The 27,145-nt window shown below is 45.2% G+C and overlaps 1 protein-coding gene across 4 annotated transcripts; it reads right to left on the bottom strand.

Annotated features, from left to right (window-relative positions):
* On the bottom strand, positions 1 to 27,145 carry zmiz2 (zinc finger, MIZ-type containing 2). 4 transcript variants are annotated; one of them, XM_086152723.1, is made up of 22 exons: positions 25,524 to 25,656; positions 24,847 to 25,137; positions 20,055 to 20,134; positions 19,116 to 19,233; positions 18,617 to 18,819; positions 17,034 to 17,202; positions 15,948 to 16,166; positions 15,493 to 15,708; positions 13,607 to 13,690; positions 13,162 to 13,339; positions 11,793 to 11,934; positions 11,636 to 11,714; positions 11,423 to 11,554; positions 11,238 to 11,343; positions 9,525 to 9,682; positions 9,381 to 9,448; positions 7,502 to 7,570; positions 7,178 to 7,419; positions 4,061 to 4,209; positions 3,709 to 3,909; positions 3,033 to 3,185; positions 771 to 909 (listed from the first exon to the last, which is right to left on the bottom strand). In XM_086152723.1, exons 2-21 carry the CDS (start codon positions 24,904 to 24,906, stop codon positions 3,078 to 3,080), a joined length of 2,781 nt encoding a protein of 926 aa, XP_086008849.1. In that variant the 5' UTR covers positions 24,907 to 25,137; positions 25,524 to 25,656; the 3' UTR covers positions 771 to 909; positions 3,033 to 3,077. The 4 variants fall into 4 exon arrangements, with proteins under 4 accessions (XP_086008848.1, XP_086008851.1, XP_086008850.1 ...); XM_086152722.1 differs by having other exon boundaries at positions 1 to 3,185; XM_086152725.1 differs by lacking the exons at positions 24,847 to 25,137; positions 25,524 to 25,656 and adding an exon at positions 26,968 to 27,145 and having other exon boundaries at positions 1 to 3,185.

Below are 27,145 nucleotides of genomic sequence, written 5' to 3'. Positions count from 1 at the left end.
TTAAGTCCTTCGTTTGTCCAAATATAATATTATCGTGTTGCTCTTAGTCGCCCCCTGTGGGCAGAATCCGGACCACAAAAGGCTACGGTCGGATAAAGAGATCATTCATAGAAAAAGGACGTCAGCTTTATTTCTATTTCATCTTCAAAAAGTGGTAAAATAATTTCAGCCTTTAAACTTGCGTCCCCGACAGCTGACTTTTGTTCTTGTTTTTTTTTTTTTTTTTTTTCTCATCGTACAAACACTCGTATTATTTTAATTTTGTTTTTTTTGTTTTTTACACCATAGCAACGTTCCGACACACAGGACATACGACGATGATCCGATGTGAACTCCAAAACAAAAAAAAAAAAAAAAAAGAAAGAAAAACACGTTAAAATGATCAACATTTGGATACACACACGTTCTCTAATGAAAACAGCTGATTATACAGGACATAAACCCGCGTCGCGATGGGTTTTTATACACGTCGGACGAAGCACAGGCCTTGTTGACGGCCGGGTCGCTCGCTGAGACCCCTGGTGGAAATGCTGCGGAATCACAATATCATCTTTGGGAAATTTCTACTTCTTTGGAAATTTACAAGCCATTAATGATGAGTATATTTTGAGTTGATTTTCTCGAAATCCTAAATAAATCACCCCTGGAAATGAGTGCTCTTTAACCAAAAGAGCTTGGTTTGTTGTTTACCTAGCCTTCATTTTATAATGGCTAGTTTGGACTTTTAAAATCTAATCTTTTGTCAATTTATGGATATTTAATGTCACCGCAAGTTGGCCAAAATCTACAAATCGTTTAGCCGAAATATGAATTAATCACCTGTTGTTTTCACTCTCTCCCCTTTGCATTTCCATCGGTGGCCACTAGAGGCGCCGGCGAGCGCGTCCCAGAACCAACCCCAAGCTGTTCCTGTGTAAAAAAAACAAACATACGAATATCTCTCCGATGGCAAACAAAAGATGCCACGACACACAGCTCATTTACAGAAAGCCCGAACCCCGTCCCCCCCGCCGCGGGGGTTCGAGCCGACAGCGCGGGAGAGTTCTATTTTTATATTTCACAGTGCTGACCGATGCCCATGACGCTCCCGACGCCGCGCGGTACAAATATCTATAGTACACGTGGGTGCTGCCTTCGCGTATTTTCAACATTCACCGAGCCAATCAGTGCGCAGAACACAAAGAAATCACCTCTTCATAAAGCCCCCCGCCGCCGCCTCACCACATTATTATCACTACATCATAAAAGGTGCTGTATGTACCGGTTCTCGACTAGCCAGCGCTAGCTATTTTCTTTAGGAAGATTAAAATCGAACGACGAACGGGTTGTATCGAGTTCACAGGTTTTTTAGCCCCGCTGCTGGGTTCACTGGAAAATATTGGCATGCTAGCTTGTTTTCAGCTATACATTTAGCATTTTCATGGGAAAAATGAGATGCGAGAATGCCCGAGAAAATGCCACGAACCAAAAAAAAAAAAACACAAAAGAACATTTTTAAATTTAAAAAATGTTGCTTTTCTCGAGATCAATTAAAACAATTTTGTTGTCATGACAACTATTTCATTTTTTTTTTTTAAGAAAGGTTGGGAATTTCACAAAATTACTTCCAAATAGTTTTGTTTTCTGATGTAATTTTCTAGCGAGTATATTCTTCAGTCAATCTTATTTTAGCCCGTCGCTTAGTCGTCAGCTAGCACACGGTTAGCTCGTACACTGGACATAGCTGCTAGCATCACACGCAGCTAATATTAGTCCAAAATCACCTGCGAGATCTGAAGCTCACCACCACCATCCTGACGCAGGAATCAGGAACAATGTGTGCTTAGATCACTTAACGCCACGAGGATGCTAATGCATAGCTAATGCAGACTTGCTAGCGTTGAAAGAATGGGGATGAAAACATTTAACCTGCATGCATATTTTGCGTTCTGTCACACAATAACAAAAGAAACGAACAAAACGTCAACGACGATAACACCGACTATACAAGAAGAGCTGCGCTACAGAGGTGATGCTAACGCTAGCAGTTAGCCCCGCTTTGAACGTTAGCGAGAGGTTTCCTGATACATTAGCATTCTCGTGGTATCCAATGCCCATCCACGTGGACGATTCTGGTGGTGGTTTTTACAATTATGGGATGCTGTATATCCGCGATGCAGGCTAGCCTGTCTGCTACGTGTGATGTCAGCGGTGAACAGAGAATTTCATTGGTCGCACGAGCGGGGGATCGTCCACATATTTTATCTGAGAAAAGTTTATTTTCAGTGTGAAAATCTGGCAAAAGTAAAAATCAGCCTAAAAAGAATCAAACACTCTATTGTGTTTGTTTACGTGCCTCCGTCCTTTCCGGCTAACGCTAGCCCGCGTCACCCCCGAGAGAAAGCTCGGAAATATCCCCACCGTTTGATTGGCCGTCGAGGTAAAGGTTTTGGTGTTGTCACGGCACAATTGTGAGGTGGCATCGCGCGGCTACTGCGAGCTTAGCACTGTGTGCGGCCGGCCACCGAACCGTTCTGTCAGGGAGCGGAATCCGAGGTCACGGTGTGCAAACATACAAAAAGTTAATATTAAAGACCCACATGTAACAAGGTCTGGAACAACACATTATCCTCCGACTCATTGTTTAATAACGACGTAACACCGTGTGGTTAAAACACGACGCGTTACAGCCGAATAACCTATGACGGGTAGTTTGAACGGATAAACAATGAGTTTCGACACACTTCTTTACAATAAGAATGATCACAAACGGCGTACCGTGGGGTTATAATGTGTCGTGCCGGACTCGTTCGCCACGAGAAGTCGTTATCACACACTGCTTTGCAATAACGCCAGCCGAGCCGCGGGAATCAATAAAACACGGTAAATCCTCCGGCGAATGATTTGTGCTCTAGATTTAAATGCTGGTCTCCAGAGTCACTGCTTCAAAACAGCAGCAGGAAACACACACACACACACACACACACACACACACACACACACACACACACACACACAAGCAGCGGTCGATGACGGGAGACGCAGTGTCATACGTGGGGGCGGGGCTACAGGCATGTGGGCGGGGCTACAGGTGGCGCTCAGTTGTTCTCGAACAGGGAGAGCAGGTCGTCGCTGCTGTTGCTAGGCAGGTCGGGGGGGCCCAGGTAGGACAGCAGCTCGTCGGGATTGGTCAGCTCCGGGAGGAGCTACACACACACACACACACACACACACACACGGTTAATTTTATATGGTCCTTGTTAGAATATTTCGTCATGATTATAATGCATCGCGTTGACATACATTCATTGTATTTACTGTTTATTTTGATTGTGTGACGTGGGGACGCTCACGTCAAGAGAGGGACTTGCAAAATCTCCTACGTCAAATGATAGAATCTCCAACCTCACGTCGTTATTTCACTATCAATTGCAAAGACTGTTAAAATGTAACTGCGAGACCCCATCATGCAATGTGAAGGAATGCACTACCCTGCTGTTCCAATGACAACCGCTGTGGATAATCGACCAGAGCCGGGGGGTCAGGAGGTTTGAATAAACCATTCTTGCTTGATTAGTTCCTGGCCGTTGTGACGTTTTTCCCTGAATGATAATCTGAACGCACCGGGACGACAAAGTCCGGTCCCGAAACGGACATCCTCGATCCGATCGCTCCCCCTTTAGTCGCCCAGCTTCTCGTCCCAACGAGCAAAATTTTCTATCCACTCACGTCCAGCGAGTGGTCGGCCCCGTCCCCTCCTGGTCCCCCGGAGCCTCCCAGCCCGAAGGAGCCCTCGCCGTGCAGCCGGGGATTCTGGGAGCCCTGGCCCCTGGGCGGCAGCGGGCTGCCGGCGTCGCCCAGGCCCTGGTTGCCGTGGATACCGGGGGCGTGTTGCTGGAGGAGGCCGTGGGGGTGATCGAGTCGGGGAGCCTGGGAACAGAAACCCGTCAGCTGCCGGCGTCACGTCCGTCACGCCGCCGCCAGAAGGAAGAGACAGCCAGTGGCTCTCGGCGCCACTCCGGCGCTCGCCGGTGGCGGAAATAACACTTTTGTTAGGGATGGGAGAGAGAGAGAGTCTCACCTGGTCGGGCTGGTAGGGGAGGGGAGCCGCCGGAGGAGGCAGAGGAGGCCCGGAGGTGGAAGAAGACGCGGAGGAGGGATATTCTCCCAGGGTGGGGGTACCAGGGGTGTTGGGGAAATCCGTGAATCCCGACTGGCCGGAGAAGCTCCCTGCGACACACACACACACACACACACACACACACACACACACACACACACACACACACACACACACACACACATACAAAAACACATTAGCGCACTGGATGTGAAAGCTAAGTGGGAACTGGAATCTAATGCTGATGGCAAAAATGTTTAAGCAGCCCAACATGGAGGGAGTTCAGCTGGAAGTTAAGAATAAGGTGTTTTAAAACTCCCTTGATAATAGCTTCTTATGATAATAACTGTTCTCCCCTGGGTTGGAGGGGCCGTGGCATAACGGGGGACTTTTCCCCCATTTTTTGGGACTGCCCTAAACTGATGAAATTCTGGGAAGAGGTAAAAAAAAACAAATAAGTGAGATTTTAAAATTAAACAGACCAATTGATCCACAGCAAATTATTATGGGTACGGCATCAACAAGCGATTTAAGGCAAAAACAGGTGTTTTCGCTTAGAGTTCTGCTATTAATTGCACATAAAATGATCCCCGTAAATTGGCTCAAACCCCACAAACCTACTGGACCAGCGGCGTCAGAGGCTTCAGGATGGAAACTGCATGGACTTCAGACACACCTATATCTTGACAAATGGGCACCCATTAAAAAATATTTGGACACTTGAAGATATTATCTCTATTTGACTGAGTTAGATGTTTTTTTGTTTGTTTTTGTGTGTGTTTTTTTTTAATTTCTTTTATTTATTTATTTTGATTTCTTTTATTTATTTGTTTTAATTTTATTTATTTTCATTTCTTTTTATTTATTTATTTACAGACTATCATTTCTTTTATTTATTTATTTATTTATTTTATTTTATTTTATTTTATTTTATTTTTCGCTTGCTCGTGAGGAAATAAGTGACCTATAAAGAATATTGTATAATGTGTATCTTGTCATGAGGTTTTGTAAGAATGTGTGTGACTCTGTCAAGGAACCTGTTCTAATAGATAGAAAAGATAGAAAAAAAAACAACAACACATTAGCGGCCTACGTAAACCACAGGGCGGAATTACACCATTTGAATCCTTACTTTGCTCTCCGCAGTGCGTTTAGATATGTATTGATCAGAAATAATGATAGCGGATCACATTATTATAAATGTGACAGTGTTGGCGTTGCAGTGTAAGTGGGCAGTAGTTACATGATCATCACCTGCAGATTTTTATTTCACGTTCCGATTGTGACTTTTGAAGTATCTTCCATTTTTTTTAAAAGTTTAATCCTACATTATTTTTTTTGCTACAATTTTTAGCGTTTTTGAAGTATTATAGTTAAAATTTCAGCATTTTCAAAGTAGTTTCTTGTGTCTAGAACGCCGTTCTATAATAATAACAATACAAATAGTGTAGTTAAAAGTAAGAAGGGCGCCACAGGGGCTCTTAGGCTCCCACTTCACGGCTGAGTGACGAGGACACACACACACACACACACACACACACACACACACACACACACACACACACACACACACACACACACACACACAATCAGCGGGTTTGCTTTATAAAACGAGCCCCGGGACACTTTCTGCTTGACGCCCTATTATCATCGCACAGACGCGAGGCCTATTCCTCAAAAACGCATGTCTCTATTGAGGAAAAAATGCAAAAAAATAATATATATACCTATCAGCAGACATTATATTTTGCAGGGGTCTGGCAACACGGTGGCGGGAGAGAAAAGCAAAATATTTGTTTACTTAGTCGGTCACATCTTGCTCAATTATTGCGAATCTTTCGCCGAGCTGTCAGAACACGTCGCTACCCTGCACGTGTCCTGACAGGAACAAGAATGAGGGACGATATTTCTGAAGAAACCGCCAATACGGAGTAGAATTTACGAATATTACAGCTGCTATTATAACAAATCAGCTATTAGCATGTAATGGTTATCACTCGTATAGATCATTTGTGCCCGTCGCTTCCAATCCTCTTGCTTGACCGGTTGAGAAGCAGGGCCAGATGGATGGGGGGATGTACCGCTAAATGTAAATATCATCTGCGCTACATGGAAAAGGTTGTGAGACAAATGTGTGATGTTTATGAAAAAATATCTGACCTGACCTAAAGAGAAGACATTCGAGCTGCCGCGACAAGAAGATTTGGCCTTGAATTCCCCATGATAGTCGACACTATTCATGTCGGGAAGGGTTTCGGCAGTTTGGAGATGATTTGAACTGGTCTTCTGCTCGCTCTAAGCGATCTCAGGCCAAACTGTTCTCAGTTCTACTGTGCAATATTTCATTTCATAACAGCTACACTACAATTTTTCCTTTTATCATACTATTGTGCACTCCTTACCTCACTTGTTTACTAAGACACTTTATAGTTTCACTGAGACACTTTATAGTTTATTTCTAATTCTGCCTTTTTCTTTTATTTATTACTGTTATATTTTCTGTAACTCTGGCAGAACCATTTCCTTCGGGATTAATAAAGTTGTTCTTATCTTATCTTATCTTATCTCAGTGGTGGAACAAACTTCCGGAAGCAACAAGACTAGCATCATCTCTCTCAACCTTCAAGAAACAGGTAAAAACTGTTCTCTTTCAGGACTTTTTACTGCGCTGATGCCCCAGATCAGGTTAGGCAGCAAGTGAGGCTATGCAGTGTGTATGTCTGTCAAAAAAAAAAAAAAAAAAAAAAACCTCACTAACCCGAGCTGACTGTTCAGTATATTTCCTGTTTATGGTGTATTTGCAAGTGTTACTTGCAGTTCTTATGTCCTCTATTGTAAGTCCCTTTGGATAAAAGCGTCTGCCAAATGTAATGTAATGTAATGTAATGTAATGTAATGTAATGTAATGTAACGGTCTATTTACCGAGATGGCGGTGGAGAAACAGATGGAAAAAAAAATGTAAACAATCTGAGAACCTAACACACGTCCTTGTTGGTCATTGACATGTTAACACTTCCTGTTTGAGGTCAGAACTCCAAAGAAAGAGCGAGCGAGCGAGCGAGCAGGGACGGCGGTACCCGGTCTGTTGTAGTCGGGGGTGTTCCGGCCTCCCGCCCCCACGCCCTGGTAGGGCGACGCCGCCGGGCCCAGGGCGGCGATCATGTCCATGACGTTGGGCAGCATGATGTGACTCGGGCTGACGGTGCGGCAGCGTTTCAGCACCGGCCCGTCGGGCTCCTCCTTGATGTGCAGGTCGGGTTTGACGGGGACGGGCCTCCAGCCGCACAGGGGGTCGATGGTGATCTCCTCGTAGTCGGAGCTGCGGGGCGGGAGGGAGGCGGCGGCGTGAGAAGCGGCGCCTCGGAAGGGACGCTCCCTGCACGGGAAGCGGGGTTACTCACTTCTGGATGTAGACCAGGATCCCCAGCATGTACTGGTCCACCTCCAGCCCCTCCAGCAGGGCCGTCTTACTGCAAGACAGCGCCTCGTCCGGTTAAAACTAACATTGCGCACTCTAAAGGAAATCCGCTAATGTCCCAAAATAATCATCTTTTATGTTGCCGCTGAGTGAACGAATACACTTTTTCCAGCCGTCGAGTTCTTCAAGGTGAAGGACAACGGCGGAGTTCTCCAGAGCCAATGAATATGTGCTTTTTAATTCATAAATATCTATTTCTGGGGAATATAATACATGCTGTAATAGTTATAGAGAATGCGGTACAGCGTAGTACAGTGTACTATGCTTACTAGTACAGTGAATAGCGTAATATAATACGATATGATAGGCATTATTAAGCAATTATTTCTTTTTATTTTCTTATATCATCATAGTTTATCCTCATGTTGTGTAGAATTTCCTCCGAGTCAATGATGAGGCTATTTCATGATTTTTTTTAAACTGCAAATGGTGTTCTTTCATGTCTTAACATGGAACACATATATTTCATATTATTTATCTTTTATATTCGAATACCACATAAAATGAGGAAAATGTTATGGATTTTTTTTTCTGTGTGGGGAAAAAAACATGTCTAAACATGACCAATTATTCCATATTAAATGCTCACTATGAACTTCTAAATTCAAAACGTGAATCGGAAAATAACACTAACAGCAATATTATTCCGAAGTACAAAACAGATCAATCCTTGTATTAACTTGTTTATCACTATTTAAACCTTAGACTCACATCAAACATGCAAAATAGAAAAATGAGTTGCCGGACTGAATTCGATTTTATTATTATACAAAAAATGACCACATATAATCATATACATGTACTTGTAAAATACATATGTGTATAGGTTAAATATATTTCTATACGTTTTTGCATACCTTTATTTTTATTTCTTTCTTTCGATCTTTACTGTTCTTTTTGTTTTAGTTTTATAATTTGCACAGAACTCTAAGGCAGCTAAAAGTATTACGCAATCTGGAGTATAATTCAATACAAGGTAATAGCATGAAGCACTGTAGTATACAGGATAGTCTCAGAAAATTAGAATATTGTGATAAAGTTCTTTATCTTCTGCAATTAGAAAAAACAAAAATGACTTTTTCATGATATTCTAATATTTTGAGATGGGATTTTTGAGTTTTCTTAAGATGTGAGCCATAATCAGCAATATTAAAAGAATAAAAGTCTTGCAATATTTCAGTGGATTTGTAATGAATCCAGAATGTGTTTTTGTTTTTGTAACACAATATTCTAATTTTCTGAGACAGTCCTGAAGTAGGATATTATACCATCGGAGGATCATGACGTATGATGTTAGCAGAATGTGCTAAGTTCAAATGCAATATATTATTGTAAAACATAAAGCCGTGGGTGTGGAAAATTGGGGTGCATCTGCACTACAATATGTGTAGTATTTGGGTCTGATAAATGCAGTATATAATGGTAGAATGAATGAATGCTGCAGCTGTAGTGTATAATTGAGTATTTGTAGTATAGAATATGATATATATTGTGTAGCATGATATAATAAAATGCACAGTAGAGTGTTACAATGCCACGGTGTTTAGATAATCGTCATTATAAAGTGCTTTTTTTCCCTATACAATCATAATTATTCTCATGTCCTGTTCAAGTACTTCTGCTATAGTGAAGTACTACTGATTCACTGACAGCGGCAAAGCACTTCTGAGTCAATGGATACAGCAAAACACTTCGACCGACGAGGGAACGAGTGTGTAGAACCGAGAGGAAAAAGACGGTGAGATACTTTGGGAGTGTGTGCATGCAGGCGGCGGTTGTGTGTTGTCGGTATCAGTACGTACTTGCAGACGGGACACCTCCACGTCCCCCGCTCGCAGTTCAGCTGCAGGTACGACTCCAGGTCGAAGCACTGGTTGACACGAGAGGGTCAGTTGGGTCGGACGCTGTGTGTGTGTGTGTGTGTGTGTGTGTGTGTGTGTGTCTACCTGTATGTGCCTGCAGTCGTGGCCTCTGGCCGGCAGCTGGATCCGCCTGAAGGTGATGGGACACTTCAGGGACACTTTGATGGCCGTCTGCTCGACGCCGTCCTCGCCGTTCAGACCGGGGGTCCCGGGAATCGTCCCGCTGCTGAAGTTCCGCTTTACTGAAAACACCGGAGAACGTCATGGTCTCGCTGGGCCGCCGACTAACGTGAATCGACCCCGAGAGTGCCGAGCGGCTCGTCCGATCTCCGAAGGAGAGCCCCGACGCCCCGGGGAGGAAAGCGATCCGGTTCTTTCCAGTAATCCCGCGGGTAGGTTGGTTGAGATATCAGAATTTTGGCAAAACGGTGTCAAAAAGGAAGCATCGAATAACTCTTCCAATAGCCCTTTTTGCAGTTCTCAGAACCTTTCCGGGACGTAGACCGCTCCTTTGTGCATCAAGGCAGCGTAGAACCACTCCAGCTCCAGCAGGATCTTTTAACACTTCCACAGGAAGTCGTCTGACACACCTGCTTGGTAACTGGTGGAACTCAAAAGCCACATCCTGCTAGGACGTTTCTCCAAAATAAGTCCGTAGTTTGCCGATGGTGAGGTTGTTCACGTGGAGAAGCAGCGCAGGGAGAAGATAGAAACCCCTCAACCCATCTGACAGTCTGTGTTTGGTGTTGGTGAACGTTGAGGCAGCTTGTTTTTAAATAGGGCACTGAAGGTGTTCTACCGCGTTGGGTTCCCTTACTGCCTGTGAAAATACACAACTTAGGGAATTCTAGCCAGTCCCTTCTTTGAACTGGTCTGTATAAGAGTGGCTAATAAACCGCACTTTGAATAAAACAAAATGTATTGATTTTAACAAACAGTCTGCCAGGTTCAGTTGGACCAAAGACAAACATCTTACTGGGTTGAAAAGGTCGATCGCCTCGTTCAGAGGTCGGCAACCCGCGGCTTTTCCATCTTTACACTGCGGCTCCAAGTGGCTTAAAAATAAATGATAAATATTTAATTGAAGTGTATTTCATTTGTGTTAGTTCCTTTTTTTTAACTTTTAGTTCTAAGTTGGAAGATTATTGTGATCTTCAAATATTAAATAAAATGACCTTTATTATTTTTCAACGCTCAAAATAACGTCACACTGGCGGAAGCCGGTAAAGTCCCGATTTGCAGATTTTTCAGGAGCAGAAGTCCTATAAACCAGGTGAAATAAATATTTATGAAGATATTTTGCAAATATTTATTTTTTATTGTTTACCGACACAGTGATTTTTTTCCGATTTATCTTTGAAATTCAGGTCAAGGCTCCGCTACACGCTCTGAAAGCCCAAAATGAGTTCATTACATAAATAAAATTTAATTTTCTCTGTCATACTTTGTGAATTTCAGAAGCAACACACTTGTTTATACAAAGTGTAAAGGTCATAAAAAGCAACATATACAGCGGTACCTTTATTTTAGACGTCAAAAAGTAATGGCGACTCCCGGTGTTTCCTTTTCCGAGGAAACCGGGTCCAAATGACTCTTTGGGTGCTAAAGCTTGCCGACCCCTGGGCTAGTCGATGTAACTTCCTGGCTGCACCTGATTGGACCGAGCAACACAGAGCCAAGATGGCGGCGCGTCCGGCGTACGACCTGCAGTTGCATCAGGGCTTGTTTCGTGCGCCGGTCAGGTGATCCGAGAGCCCGCCCCTACCCGACCCCCCGCCCGAGGAGTGCGCCACTCACTCTTGGTGATGCAGTGTTCGGCCGGCAGCAACCTCTTCTTCATGAGGCCCTGCAGGACAGACCTGACGGAGGGCCGGTGGACCAGCTGCAGCACAAACAGATGAGACTGCGGCGGGAGGAGGAAAACAACTTAGCACGTGGCCTCCTGGCGGCCGGGAAGTAGCGCGGGCGAGGACGCTACTCACGCAGCAGCAGGCGGTGACGGTGATCTGCACCGTGTTCCGGCCCGGCTGGCACACCTGCTTCAGGTACAGGGGCTTGTGGGAGGTTTTGTTGTCGCCCCGCTCTATGGACAGAGGCGTGGCGTTCACGCTCACCTGGGGACGGACACCGACTTGATTTAGGATATTTTGAGGTGTTCACTTCCACGAGGCCGGGCGGCCGGCAAGCAGGCTCACCTGCACCGACGCCGGCCAGTTGGTGTTCATCTGCCTGTCCTCGTGGTGGTAGCACTTGAACTGCAGCTCCAGATCCGGCCTGCGGGGACACACAACACTGAGCGGATCATTCCAGGGGCGGCGGCGGCGGCGGCGGCGAATCATATATCCTCCGTACCGCATCATGAGCGTCTTGTAGACCGAGTCCCTTAGCTGGAAAGCGTGGTTGCTGACCGCCAGGTTGTGCTCCAGCCTGAACGGCTCCAGGACCACGCCGTCCCGAACCGGGAAGGTCAGACGAAGGTCGTCGCTGGGGTTACCTGGTGGGTCGTTAGAGGTTTCAGGGGAAGCGACTCTTTGAAAACGTGTTAAAAATATTTATGAGAGTTTAAAACTGGAAAGGAAACAAATGCTCCTCATCTGATACGGATGTTTTCCCTTTCTGATGAAACCATTTCTTGCTTGTTTGTTTTTCACCCATTTATTGAGCTAAATCCTATCCGTTTGTTTATTTTGGGAAGATTTCTTGCTGATACTTGAAAATATGTCAAACTAATTCGTTAAAAGTGATCATTAAATAATCACAGGGAAGGGATTTCATTCTCTGTGTCCATTAGAAAACACATTTCTTTTTCCGTCATGTTCCGGTAACGTCTTTTAAACGTTTGATAGTCCGTGAAAAGATTTAAAAGAAAGTCTGCGCGATGTTTAGAAAATCTATTAACAGATGTACGATAATTCATTGTAATTCTTTTTTGTGTTTACAGATGCGCGTCAATTTCTTGCCATTTTTTTGATAATCTATTGGAAATCGGAGTTCATTTCTCAGCGTTTCTTGCTCATTTTTTCATGATACATTAAGATATTTGAGGTTATTTCAAGGCCTTCTTTAATGATTTATTTACAGTTTTTGAGGATAATCTGTTAAAATGAAGAACGTCATTTCTTGCGAAAATGTATCAACAGAGTCAGGATACATTCTAGCTAATATTTTCCTATCAGCTTCAAGTTATTTCATGATATTTTTCTAGTTAATATTTTAATATTTTAGCTTCTTGTCATGTTTTTAAAATCTATTCACATACTTAAAGTCATGTCTTGACAATTTAATGAAAATTTGTTAACGGATAATGAAATGGGAAATTTCTTGAGAACGTTACGATGGCTTCGGTTATTTGTTTCATTTTTAATAGTATTTTTAATAAGCATTTCTAATAGTATATTAAGAATGAATGAATAAATGTTGCCAATGTTTTTAGCAATTCCTTCACGATTTTTCGGACAGCCCGTCAAGATATTTGAGGGTCATTTCTTGCTCATTTTTAAAATCTATTAGCAGATTTAAGGACGTAGTTTTCAGGTATTATCCTTTCTCCACGGCTTTTACAGTCATTTCGTAAGGAGCCATTTCTTCCCGACGATGGACAGGATTCCACCCTAATTTTCCTCCAGCTTCCTCAAGATGTTCAGCTCACATTTTCCCTTGAAGACCACCTGGAGATGAAGCAAGCGGTCCTGCATGGGGGGGTGATTTATCTGGGTCTCACCTGTAGGGGGCGGCTGGGTGCTGATAGGGGGCTTGGTGTCCGGGGGCAGGTAGGGGGGTTTGGTGTCCTGTCCCGGGGAAAGGTACGGGGGCATGGACGTCCCCGGCGTCATGGGAGGCGTGGGGTTCCCCCCCATGGGCGAGGTCGGGTACCCGGGCATCACGCCTCCCCGGCCTGGCTGAGAGACGGACACGAGAGGGGCCGTGTCCAACCTCACATTTCAATATTTCATATTTATATGCTGCTTCCATTTGCAACTGATACAAACTGTAACCGTGCGGAATTGATGTTGAAGAACATCAAGACAATAAAAACAATTGGCTCATTCCGTTTCCAAAGAATGACTGAAAATTGGCAAAAATAACCAGAAATAATACGATAATAATCCCGTCTTTATTGTTCCAAACACACCGAGGGGTTTCCCTCTGGCTGCCATGAGACTTACCCCGCTGACGGCGGCCTGCGTGAAGGCGTTGTACCCTCCCCCTCCACCAGGGGGCATGCTACCCTGGCCGTTGAACGGCTCCGACTGGAAAACAGGAAAAAGGCTCTTAATTTTGGTCATATTCAGTTATACGGGCAATATGACGTAAAGGAAATTCGACCGTTACATTTATCCCATCACGGATGAGCCACGAGCTGCAGGCGGACGGCTAACTAGCTGCGCCAGGGGAGTCGTTGGGGATTCAGTGTCTTGCCCCCCCCCCAAAAAAAAACGATGATAATTCATAGTTTGTAGTTTAAAGGTTAAAAGCAAAGAATCATTTTATTTATCTCAGTGCGTTTTATTTTGAAAGAGGGCCGCAAGGCATCGTTGGAACAAGATCTCCTAGTTTCAGACGCAACAATCCTAATCCTACCGAAGGCCTCGGCCTTTAGCTCTTCTGAAAGCACTGGCTGGAAATAAATACGTTGTTTGGGAGCTAAATTAACACGATGGTGTGACTTTTAAGTGCCTTACATGTGATGTTAGCGATCACATTTGTCACCTGTTGATCGCTGCTGTTAGCTCTGCATTGGAGACGCTAACGCTAAAGCCCAGTATTTTGGCAGTGAATAGTTAACATTTAAGTGATTTCACTGGTCATCGATCTTGTGTTTCGCCGTTACATTTGCTTCTGTCGTCGGCCTTCCCGTTGGTAAGCAACGGCTGGAACCATATGAGTTGTTTAGAAGCTAAAGCAACACGATGGTGTGACTTTTAAGTGCTTTGTATGCGATGGTAGCGATCACATTTGTAAATTGTTGATCGCTGCTGTTAGCTCTGCATTGGAGACCAGTTAGCGTAGAACAGCTATGTCATTAGCTAATGTATAAGCCTAACAATAGCGCCATCCAATATTGTATAATAGCGCATTAGCCTGTATCGTGCTAATTATCCATCCTGCTAAGTCATTACATGACAATACATTTGTTAAATTGGTGTAACGCTAACGTTAAAGCCCAGTATTTTGGCAGTGAATAGTTAGCATTTAAGTGATTTCACGGGTCGTCGATCTCGTGTTTCGCCGTTACATTTGCTTCTGTCCTCGGCCTTCCCGTTCTATGATAAGCAACGGCTGGAAAGATATAAGTTGTTAGAAGCTAAAGCAACACGATGGTGTGACTTTTAAGTGCCTTACATGCGATGTTAGCGATCACATTTGTCACCTGTTGATCGCTGCTGTTAGCTCTGCATTGGAGACCAGTTAGCGTAGAGCAGCTATGTTATTAGCTAATGTACAACCCTAACGATAGCGCCATCCAATATTGTATAATAGCACATTAGCCTGTACCGTGCTGATAATCTATCCTGCTAAGTCATTACATGACAATACATTTGTTAAATTGGTGTAACGCTAACGCTAAAGCCCAGTTTTTTGGCTGTGAATAGTTAGCATTTAAGTGATTTCACGGGTCGTCGAGCTTGTGTTTCGCCGTTACATTTGCTTCTGTCCTCGGCCTTCCCGTTGGTAAGCGGCGGCTGGAAACGATATAAGTCCTTTAGAAGCTAAAGCAACACGCTGGTGTGACTTTTAAGCTTCTAGTATGCGATGTTAGCGATCACATTTGCCGTCGGCTCTGCGTTGGAAACCAGTGAGCTAACAACAGCTGGTGCATTAGCAAAACAATATCCTCAACCAGTGGTGCATGTTGTAGTATTAGCCCGTTTATCGAAATAACACTGCATTTGTCACGCTTTAAGACCTGATATTTGAGCCATGAATACTAATAGTTACCATAAGCTCGTTGTGAAGAATATTACAAAGCTTGAAATACCAAAATGATACGGCCGCATATAAATGGACATTAAACTAATTGCTCATCAGTGATAGATGGACAGTTTGTTACCTTGTAATACTGAGGGGGGTTGGGCTGACCGGCGTTCGGGGGGAACTGCCCCGGGTTGTGCGACCCCGAGTTGTACTGCCCCATCAGGGGCACGCGACCGGACGGGTAGGAGGGCGAGGGGGCGCATCTTTGCGGGGGCCCGGGGGGATACTGCAGGGGCTGGCTGGGGTACGAGGACATCCCGGGCGAGCCGTACTGCTGCTGCAGCGGGAAACCCTGAGCGCCATCGAAAAACACAACTGTTTCACGGCACGCTTGGAAAACAGGCGGAAGAATACAGTGGGTTTATTGGAAAAAGAAGAAAAAATGAATGTAAAAATGCCATGAATTTCAAAATAAAAGTTTGTTTTCAAGTGTTTCCTTTCGGTTTCCTTGATTAGCGTTGGTATGGCGACGACTTGTCTGAACCTAGCACCGAGTAAACTAGTTCTACCGGACCGGGTTAAGAGGCCGACCTCAGAGTGGAAGGGCCGTTTCAGGCCCTGCTGCCCCCCCGGGTAGCCCCCGTGCTGGGGCATCTTCTGCGCCTGGGCCGGATGCGGGGGATACAGGCTGCCGCCGGAGGGGGGCGGGCCAGGCCGGGAGGGCATCATCCCACCGGGGTTCATCCCGGGGGGGCCCCGGGGCCCCGAGTGGGACAGGAACTGGGCCCCGTAGGAGGAAGCGCCGCCCATCTGAGGAGGAGAGGGGATTTACGGGGAGTCAGATGAGGTTAGACAGGAACCTCCATGGACCATGATGTTTGCAGATGACATTGTGATCTGTAGTGAGAGCAGACAACAGGTAGAGGAACATCTAGAGAGGTGGAGGTATGCTCTGGAAAGGAGAGGAATGAAGGTGAGTCGCAGTAAGACAGAATATACGAGAGGAACTCGGGTGGAGCGGTGAGGCTACAGGGAGTGGAGATCAAGAAGCTGGAGGATTTCAGGTGCTTAGGGTCAACAGTCCAGAGCGTAGGAGAGTGTGGGGAAGAGGTGAAGAGACGGTCCAAGCAGGTTGGAATGGATGGAGAAAAGTGTCAGGGGTACCAAGAGATAGAAGAACATCAGCCAGAATGAAAGGAAAGGTGTACAAGACAGTGGTGAGACCAGCAATCCTGTATGGACTACAAACTGTTACAATGACCAAAAGTCAGGCGGCAGAGCTAGAGGTTGCAGAGATGAAGATGTTGAGGTTCTCTTTGGGAGTGACCAGGATGGAGAGGATCAGGAGTGAGTCTATCAGAGGAACAGCACATGTTAGATGTTTTGGAGAGAAGGTCAGAGAAGCCAGACTGAGATGGTTGGGTCATGGACAGATAAGGGATAGAGAATATATTGGTAGACGGATGCTGGAATTGGAGCTGCCAGGCAGGAGGTCTGGAGGAAGACCAAAGAGAAGATTTATGGACGTCGTGAGAGAAGATATGAAGGTGTGAGAGAGGAGGATCCAGAGAATAGGGTTAGATGGAGAAGGTTGACTCGCTGTGGCGACACCTGAAGGGAAAAGCCAAAAGAAGAAGAAGAAGGATTTACGGGGAGTCAAAAGTCCAATTCTCCCACCTGGCCATAGTTCAGCTCCTGGTTCTGCTTCTCCTGGATGGCGGCGACGGTTGCCGTGGCGGTGGCTGTGGCGGTGGCGGCCGCAGCAGCCACGGCGGCCGCGGCGGCCGTTGTAAAGTCTGATGGGGGTCGGACGCCCAGGCCGCCACCGCCGCTGTTACTGGGGTAACTGTGGAGGCGTGGAAGGAGGAGAAAGAGGGGTCACACTTAGCGGGCGGAGCTTTTCATGGTGCTCTACGGCTTTTTAGCGCAGCGATTCGGGACGCAATAACAACTCCTGACCATGTAGCGGCGCTAACGCATCAGTCAGTTGTTACTTTAACCAGCTCCATACATAAGGAGACACTCAGCTGGCTGGAAACAAACAAGATGGAGGAATATTTAAAACAAAAAAATGAAGACGACCCCCCCGCCAAAAAGTAGATTCTTGCGCGAGTACAATCCCGACTTCATTAAGTTCGGCTTGGTAAACGGAGGTAGCGCCCAGTGTGTGGAGTGTGTGTTAACGCTGTCTAACCAAGCACTTAAAACGTCAAAACTACAGCGGCGCCTGGAGACCGAGCATCCGACGCTTGTGGGAAAGACGGTGGAATTTTTCAAGAGAAAAGAAGACGGGCTGCAGATGCAGAAAAGATGGATGGTGTCACTGACTGGCAACTCTAAACGTGCACTGAAAGCTAGCGAGCTCGTATGTCATTTTATTTGACAGGGTTTGTACTTGGTAAACTGTAAGTGGATTCGCTTTATTGAATTGAATTGAATACAAATCAAACCAAGAGTGAGATAATTATAAACCTATAGTGTATATATACTGCTCAAAAAAATAAAGGGAACACTTGAACAACACAATGTAACTCCAAGTCAGTCACACTTGTGTGAAATCATAGTGTCCACTCAGGAAGCAACGCAGATTCATTCGGACTTGTTTTAAGGACATTACATCAAAGTTGGATCAGCCTGGAGTTTGTTTTTACACTTTAATTTGGAGTGTGATTCCTAATCCAGACCTCCATGGGTTGATACAATTGATTTCCATCGATCATTTTGGTGTGATTTTGTTGTCAGCACGTTCAACTGTGTAAAGAGCAAAGTATCTCATAAGAATATTTCATTCATTTAGATCTAGGATGTGTTTTTTAAGTGTTCCCTTTATTTTTTTGAGCAGTGTATATTAAATAATACATATTAAATCATATAATATAATTAATAATAATAAATATTCACATTACATTGCATTTGGCAGACACTTTTATCCAAAGCAACTTACAATAGAGGACATAAGCACTGCAAATAACACTTGCAAATACAAGATGCACAGGAAATATACAGAACAGGAAGCTGGGGTTAGTGAGTTTTTTTGTTTGTTTTTTTTGACAAAAGACATACGCAAACGTACACACACACTGTATATATTAAAATTATATCTAATGGGCCCTGGGCCACTCTGCACTGAAAAAAATGGGCCAGAAAGGTTAAGAACCCCTGTGTTAGCGCACACTGACCCCTGTAGGGTTCAGGTCTGTTAACAACTATAAAAACAACCCTGGTTCTCGGAGCGCCGCTTGTGAGCGGGTGCCTCGTACCTCCCTCCGTAGGCGGAGCCCGGGTTGTACGCGGCGTTGGGCCGTCCGTACATGACCGGCTGGCCGTAGCCCTTGGATACGGCGTCTCCGTAGGCCTGCTGGCCCATGAACTGGGAGCCCAGGCCTCCGCCCATGCCGGGGCTGCCGCCTGGCATCATGTGGCCCCCGGGGCTCTCGCCGGGACCCATGGGGCCGCCGATCACCTGGAGGGAAAAGGAGAGCAGGGTGGTTGGACAGGAGAGGGAATGGTCACGAGGAAACAGTAATAATATTCTAATATTATCTAAAACCACGCACTCCTGCTCGGTAACGGCGCTAAAGTAGCTCAGACTCAAAAAGAGCGGCACGTTGCCCTCTAGTGGTCAGAATTATTTAATCCCTCCTTGCGGTGAGGGAATGTGTCTGCAGAGTGTGTGCGTGTGTGAGGGTGTTGGCATGCATGCGTGCGTGTGTGTGTGTGCGTGCGTACATACGTGCGTGCGTGTGGGTCATGTGCTACCTGGCTGTGCGTGGGATTGGTCACGCCCCACACGGTGGTTACTACAGAGAGAGATCCGGCGTGCTGATTGGTTCCTGGTTGCCAGGAGACTGGGTCATTGAGGAAGGGGCCGTCGCTGCTGCGAAGGGAACAGGGTGGGAGGCGAGACACGGGGATTCGTCAGCCGCGTTCCCTCCACAAGCATGTTAATACATCATCGATCACATGATTGGCTTCCTAAATATTCTCCCTCTCACGCCATCTGATGTTCCACCGCTGCAATATTTTATTTACCCGACAACCAGAGAGACCTGGGCAACAAATCGCGTCAAAGATCAGCAAAAGAAGGAAAAAAAAAAAAAAAAAAAAAAAAGCATTATTGAATCTGAGAATAATGATGAATGGGTGCCAAAAAAAATTGCAGTTAATGATGATAGCATTTGCAATCGCATTAAAAGTCAAGCTAGCAAACAAATCTGAAAAAATGACAATAACATGAGCAAGACAATTATAACGATTACAGGCGTCTTGAAAATAAAAAAAATGACAAAATAAACTGAAATTAGGCAGAAATATAGTAAAAAGACACAAAATATTAGCAGTGAATACTGGGTGTAATACCAGCAGTGGCCACTAGGGGTACAGTGAGACATTTCCCGACAGAATCATCTTTGATTAAATATAATTCTAATATAAACTAGAAAAAATAAGCAGGAAAAACAACAGAAATGATCAAAAAATAAAAAATAAAAATTTTTGATTAAATATTCTTTCTTTTTTTTTAAATTCTTTTTATGAGCTCACATTGAAAAAAGAAAATAGAGGAAGAGAAGTAAACATGTGACATGGGAAGTAAACACACAGGTGTGGAGTCACATGGTTCACCTGAGGACACCGGGGTGAATGTCACCGCTCTGTGCACGCACGAGTGTGTGTGTGTGTGTGTGTGTGTGTGTGTACCTTTGTGGAGGTGGAGGCAGGGAGGGTTTCATGGAGTTGAGGGGGTTCATTGGATGAACATGGGGATCATCACAGAGCCCCTGCAGGCAAACACACACACACACACACACACACACACACACACACACATACACACACACACACACACACACAGGTTACTTATTGCTCATTTGCTACACGACAATAATTCACCACAGTGTCGACTGAGCGCACAAAGACATACACTGCCCTCCCACTCGCTTAAGTGTGTGCAGACCGTCGGCCAATCACAGAAGCCCGCTGCTGAGATACCTCTCTGAGGAGGGGTGTGTGTGTGTGTGTGTGTTAGTGTGTGTGTGTGTGTGTGTGCGTGGGGTGTGGGGGGGGCTGTGCTAAATTTAGCTTGTTGATTTGAAAAGGAATTTAAGAGAACAGAGATGTGAAGAGACTCAGAGAGGAACCTTCTTCTGCTGACAGCCAGACACTCAACGCGCATGCATGTGTGTGTGTGTGTGTGTTGAGAAAATATTCATGAAAAATTGCCTGAAAATCTGCAATTAATGACATCAAAATTAGAATTATGAAATCAATAACTTGCACAAAAATTGAGGAAAAATGGCTTAAATATTGATGTTAAATTGAAAAAACTGCAATAAATTACATTAAAATCAGAGAGGGAAAAATGAACTGAGTATTCATGAAAAATGATCTGAAAATCTCCAATAAATTGCATTAAATGAGAAAAATGGCCTAAATATTGATGTCAAATTGAAAGGACTGCAATAAATTACATTAAAATCAGAGAGGGAAAAATGAACTGAATATTCATGAAAAATGATCTGAAAATCTCCAATAAATTGCATAAAATGAGAAAAATGGCCTTAATATTTTTGTAAAAAATTTGACAAAAATCAGCCATAAATGACATTAATATCAGAGATAAGACATTCATATTTGTTCAAAAAAATGAGATAAACATTCATTAGAAAAATGATTCAAAAATGTGACATTTGACCGGGAGGGAAAGACTCGATTCCTTGTTGTTGAAAATGTTCCTGAATAATCAGGAAAAACACTTAAAAGGAACAAGAAAAAAAAAAACGGAAAACACTTGATAGGAGATAAAGGACCGTATTTGAGCGTCGCCTCTTTGGCGTCTGAGAATAAAACGCCGACACGATGACATCACCGGCAGAGCTCGTCCTATATATCAGCGCCGCTCCCCCTCCTCCTCTTCGCCACTGCGTCTCCTCCTTCCTCCCGCTAATGATTTCCTTTATCTCTCGCTGACATGCTAATTTCCCAACATCACAGCCTTCCTCCACTCCCCCAACACACACACACACACACACACACACACACACACACACACACACACACACACCCATTCCTTCCTTCTCTCCAGCTTTTTTCTTTTTTTTGCACTTCGCAGATTTGGGTCAGACGCCCTGCACATCTTGTGATGGAAGAAAAGAAATATGTATATGGAAAAAGAGGGGGGAGGAGGGGCACACGTGTGTGTGTGGTGTGTGTGTGTGTGTGTGTGTGTGTGTGTGTGTGTGTTGAGGAGGGGGGGGGTCATGTGATGGCAGCACCTGAATCGTCTCCGGTGTAGAAAAGGCGCGTCACTTTCTGCCAAAGCGCACAAAGGGAGGAAGCTTGTAGAAAGTACAGCGTGTACCTGCAGAGGAATGTTTCTACTCACATCCTCCACACACACACACACACACACACACACACACACACACACACACACACACGTCCGTCAGACTGACACCCCCCCAACATTCCTGGCTGACCCCCCTCTGACCCTTTCAGCTGCCGATGTGGATGACAGAGCGTCGTCGTGACGTCACTTGTATTTTTAAATCCCGCTCATTATTATTTTATTCTTCTTTTTTTTTTTTTTAACTTAAAAAGGAGGGGGATTTTCAACATTTGTAGTACGATGGGAATTTTTTTGGGTCGGTAAATATTTTGAAAGTTTCAGAGGCGACACGCGCTCGCGGCTCAAAAGCGACCGGTCCAGATATCAGGAGGCGGAAGCGGTCGAGATATTGATTAATTGGCCGATAGATTAAGAGGATTATCGGCAGCGCCTGATCAGACCTTTGCCTGACCTCGGGTGAACGTCCCTGGCTGGGTGACCTTTCCACGCGGATCATTGATCAGCCAGAGGCTAGTATCAGCCAGCTTTCACGGCGATCGGTCCGATCGATTGATCGATTCGATCCCGTCGGCTATTTTTCTTCACCCGACTGTCGTTCCGCACGGAAGTTCGACCGGCGTCTAACTTTCTAGCTTTGCGTTCCCGCGGGAGAGCGAGATGACGCAGACAACATGGAGGCAGAAGTTGCCATGTTCTTCATGGTAGAAGATCTGAAGAGTTGAGGTGTTTCTATCTGCTCCCTGCAAGGCTTCCCCATCTGAGGAACCTGCTAGCTTGATGAGCGGTGTAGTTATTTTAGCCAGAAGAGCTCAGACCTCTTTGACGCCCCTTCGCTCGCCGGTTCTGTCCAACTAGTGACTAGTTGTTTTTAAAAATGGCGCTCCAGAAGTGTCAGCTAGCGGATGTGGCTTACGAGATGTCCGGGGAGGCTCTCGGTCATCCAGGCCGGGGGAATTCTTGTCAAAATCTTCTGGTCGTGGCGACCGAACTTGAATTTGTTTACTTGAAAGACCTCAGCGTTTGCAAAACGTGCGGAAATTCAAGTCCGGTTGCCACGACCAAGTTCTACCAAGCACCTGTGAGATCCTATGAAACCGTAAAAAGAGCTCACAGTTGGACTAAAAAAGGTTTTCTGGTTCCTTCGCTGTTTCTGAGACGGTTCTTGTACCTACATTGCCAAAGGCGCTATTGTAAATGGCTCAAAACGTCCTCATCAACCGCGACGATACGTTATAATTCATAATAATCCCCGTTTATAGTTAATTTTATAACCGCTTAGAGGGGAAAGTGTCGGCCATCTTTTTAAAACCCTTCAGAAAAATGTAATTGACTCGTGAGCACAAAGTAATCAATCAAGATGAAAGGGGCCGCCGTTTTTGTTTTTTTTTCCCGAAGAGCCATTCATTAGTTGACGTTCAGCCGACGATAATCTATAATCCGCCCAGATTAAGGGCGTCAGAGCCGCACGCGACTAGCTTGGCGACTAAAAATCCCTCTCTGAAGAAACCGAGGTCAAAGGTCACATCTGTTAATTGCTTTAATTGTCCGGGTGGACGCGGGGAGATAGCGGCCCGCCGCGATACTGAACTCCAAAGAAAAGCAGCGATTAACTCGGGTGTTTGGAGGAAGCGCTAGGTATTTGACGCACTGAACCGGAGACAGATTTAAGCTAATTATTTTCCGCCGGTGGGCGTATTAAACAACTTCAAGCGCAGATATCATCATTGCTACGTCGCCATGTTGTCGTCTTCTCTGTCGCACTTGAGCAGACATACATTCATACATACGCGACGTTCGGCGGTCGCCATAAATGAGCCCTTACTGATACTATTAGTCACAAGGTTAATGCTAACACAACGCAGCTACGACCGCTCGGTGAATATTTACAAATTAGATGTACGCTAAGTTATCGTAATTCACATCAACGTCCCGATGTCCCGATCGGTTTGGCGAAAATCCGAATTCCGATGTCTACCTCAACCAGATGTCTCACGACTTAATGCTAACACTAGCGGCTAAATCCCCGTCGGTAAATGTTAGCGAAAGGGAAATCGGCCACATTAGCATCTCCGCGGCAGCCACATAAATATTTTTGTCGTTCGATTTCTGCGGCCCGATGCTGGCTGGGAGTTTGAGGTGGGACGTCAGCGATAGCCGAAAGGCTTTCATTGAACGGGTGCATTTTTCCGCCGCCAAAATATTGGATGAAAATCAAACAGCGAGGCAAACCTCATGTTTACAACTCCAGCGCCCCCTCATGATATCTCAGGATTCATTTTCCTTACGGACTCTTTACGTCACACGTCGCGGTTCGCTTTTACAGCCCAATTAAACACAGGTGTGTGTGTGTGCGTTTCCCATTTTACAACCCGATGAAGGTCCAACGGTGACGGAGATGTTTCCTTCAGGATTTTAGGATTCCTTTTGCTAGTGCCGTGTTTTTATTTCGTACACAGAAAGGGACATGTTGCTTTGTCGTGTTAAAACCTCGCACAACCAAATAGGTCACTGGGAAATGTTGACATATCTTTAAAAATGTCATAAATTACCCAAAAAAGTAATTACCGTAATTTCCGGACTATTGAGCGCACCTCAATATAAGCCGCGCCTGCTAGCCGACCGCTATCTTTAGCTTCCTCCTTCGCACTTAAACTGTCTAAGTCGTCTTCTTCGGTGTCGGAGTTGAACGGACTCAGAATTTCCCCGTCATTTTTTTGGTCCGATGTGACGAGGATAAACGTTTAGCGGCGTGAAGCTTGTTAGCGTCCCCCCAAAAAAAGTCCGTCTATTAGCCGCAGCGTCGTTTACGTGAAAAAAAAGTCGCGGCTTATCGTCCGAAAAATTACGGTAGTATGAAATGCCTGCAAGGAATTACCTGAAAAATAAAAAATAATCAAGCTTGCCAACGTCCCAAAACAAAAATGAATAAATGACTGAATGATCCAGTTCTTTCCAGCGGGTTCCAGGTCATCTGAGGCCGGCGAAACCTGCTTCCACCGCGCGCTAATTAAAAGACTCGACGGGACGTGAAAGACAAGCACTTTAACCACCTCAGGACCTTACCAGCGCGGTGGTAGAGAATCAGGAGGGAACGCGCCTACAGCAGACAAACTGAGATAAATAAAGGTCGTTGGAATCACACACCTCGGAACAGGAAGTCGGTGTTTCTTTCGGGCAACAGGTGATGGATAGCCACTTTAGCATAAAAGGGCGTTCTTAGGTTCCACCCGGCCTGAAAATGAACCTTGCAACAACAGCGCCGCGTCAGAGATCCCGCTCGACGCTCATACCACATCGCCTCGCTTAATATTCATCCGCTTCGGCAACAGGTGCGGGAAATTTGCGAGGAGGCTCGAGGTCTGAGTCGGCAACTAGAGCGCAGGTGGTGTGATTACGCCTCGTTGGGGTGCCAGGTACCTTGCCAAGGCTGCGGTTCTGAAACATAAGTTTAGAAACAATAACAGGATTGTATTGACACCTGGTCCCTGACTGACATGGGATATTTGTTGGGGAAAAAAAGAGATGCAACATCACCGGTCGGACTATATTTGTCAATGGATAAATACGCTTTACATTCAACTCAATGGGGCTGAATAAACAAATACAACAACAGGACAACGGTGATAATTGGGGAAGTCGTAGCAAAGCATTTGGATTGTAAATTAGACGACACATTTCCTCCTTTATCTATACCGCTGGTCCTGCGGTCAGGCCAGCTGACCCCGGATCAGTAACATTTTAGCCATTCATTGGCTCATCCACAAATCGAAAACACACATACGACTGTCCATCCTCTCATTTACGGAGACTGAAATATTCACCTTGTCATTAAAAAGTCCGGACAACTTTGTGCCTCCGGTGAACCTCCTGCAGGGTGTTTGGACTGTGGGAGAACCTGGAGGAACCCCTCGCAGACACTAGGAGAACATGGAGACTCCACAAAGAAAGGCCCGCTATGGGAATCCAACCGGGAAGCTTCTGGCTGGCAGGAGGAAGCGCAAAACCAAGGTATCTCTGCCGCCCACAACGTCATTTCTTAATAGTCGTGTCTATTTACAAAGATACCGTGATTTATTTGGCTGTATCATCCAATGGAAACCCTTATTCAAGAGAATTTTTTTTTAAATTAAAAATAAAACATGTGACTATAAAATATTGGCAATGGAAAAAAATCAAAGTAATAGATATTAGACTATTTTGGTTGGAAATGAGAGTTTCCTTAAAAGTAGGCGAAAATCAACAATATATAAAAAGATTTTTTTTTTTTTTTTTGATTGGAAATAAAACATGTGACTATCAATATTGGCAATGGAAAAAAATCAAAGTAATAGATATTAGACTGATTCAGCTGGAAATGAGAGTTTCCTTAAAAGTACACGAATATCAACAATATATAATTTTTTTTAATTAAAAATAAAACATATGACTATCAATTTTGGCAATGAAAAAAAATCAAAGTAATAGATAGACTAATTTAGCTGGAAATGAGAGTTTCCTTAAAAGTATACGTAAATCAATATATACATTTATATATAGGTATTCAATAGGACAATAATCTTCACAAAAGGAGCAGGAAATGGACCAGAAAAAAATATCTGGACAGAAAAAGACAAATTAAGAACAAAAAAAGGTGACTATTGGAATTCAATATTGACAGTGTTGAGACGCTGCTGCGTCACATTTATGGTGTTCCACGGAGCCAAAGGACCCCCGTGGAAAACCCGTCAAGGGCCCCCGCCGTGTGTGTTTTGAGTCCCAATCACACACACACACACACACACACACACACACACATCTGGATGCTTCAGACACACTCCCCCCGTGTTTCCATGTAACTCCTACCGCCAGCACAACATGTTATTGTGCCCGTGGTGCGTTCAGGGACCCACGGCCGGAGGGGGAGAAACAAGCACCGGCCACCCCGGAGACACAATACACCCACGATGCACGTCCAAATCACAGTTATCGCTAAAAACACACACACACGAACACACGCCGAGGAATTTGTTAAGGTTAAAAACGAAATCCATTCACATATCAGCCCCCGAAGACACGCCGCGGTTCAGTGTTTTGCAACCGGAGCGGACACGTCCGTCTACCTGCCCCGTTTACCCACGCGTGGAAAATCCACACACGCCACCGAGCCGCGGTGACAAGCGAGAACAAAAGCCGGAGGAGCGGGTCTCTGCCCCCGCCTCCCCCCCGTCACCAGGCTCCGTAACACCGCCAAAAAAAGGGAAACACACACGTCTCGGTGTCACTTACCTGGCACCGACACACGCAGATATGTCGAGGTTCGGTCGGGGGGCGGGACGGAGCGGAGCCGCGGCGGGGGCTGGAAGCTTCGCCTGCCGCCTCCCGTCTAGCCGGAGCCCGCTGCTCCGAGCCGCGGAGGTGTCCTGAACACCGCCGCTGGCGACCGTTAGCCGCCGGTGGAGGCGGA

The sequence above is a fragment of the Fistularia commersonii genome, chromosome 9, assembly GCF_037954325.1.
Source record: "Fistularia commersonii isolate RoL2024-O1a breed Wild chromosome 9, RoL_Fcom_v1.0, whole genome shotgun sequence".
Lineage (NCBI taxonomy): Eukaryota > Metazoa > Chordata > Actinopteri > Syngnathiformes > Fistulariidae > Fistularia > Fistularia commersonii.
This window is presented reverse-complemented; position numbering and strand designations above follow the sequence as displayed.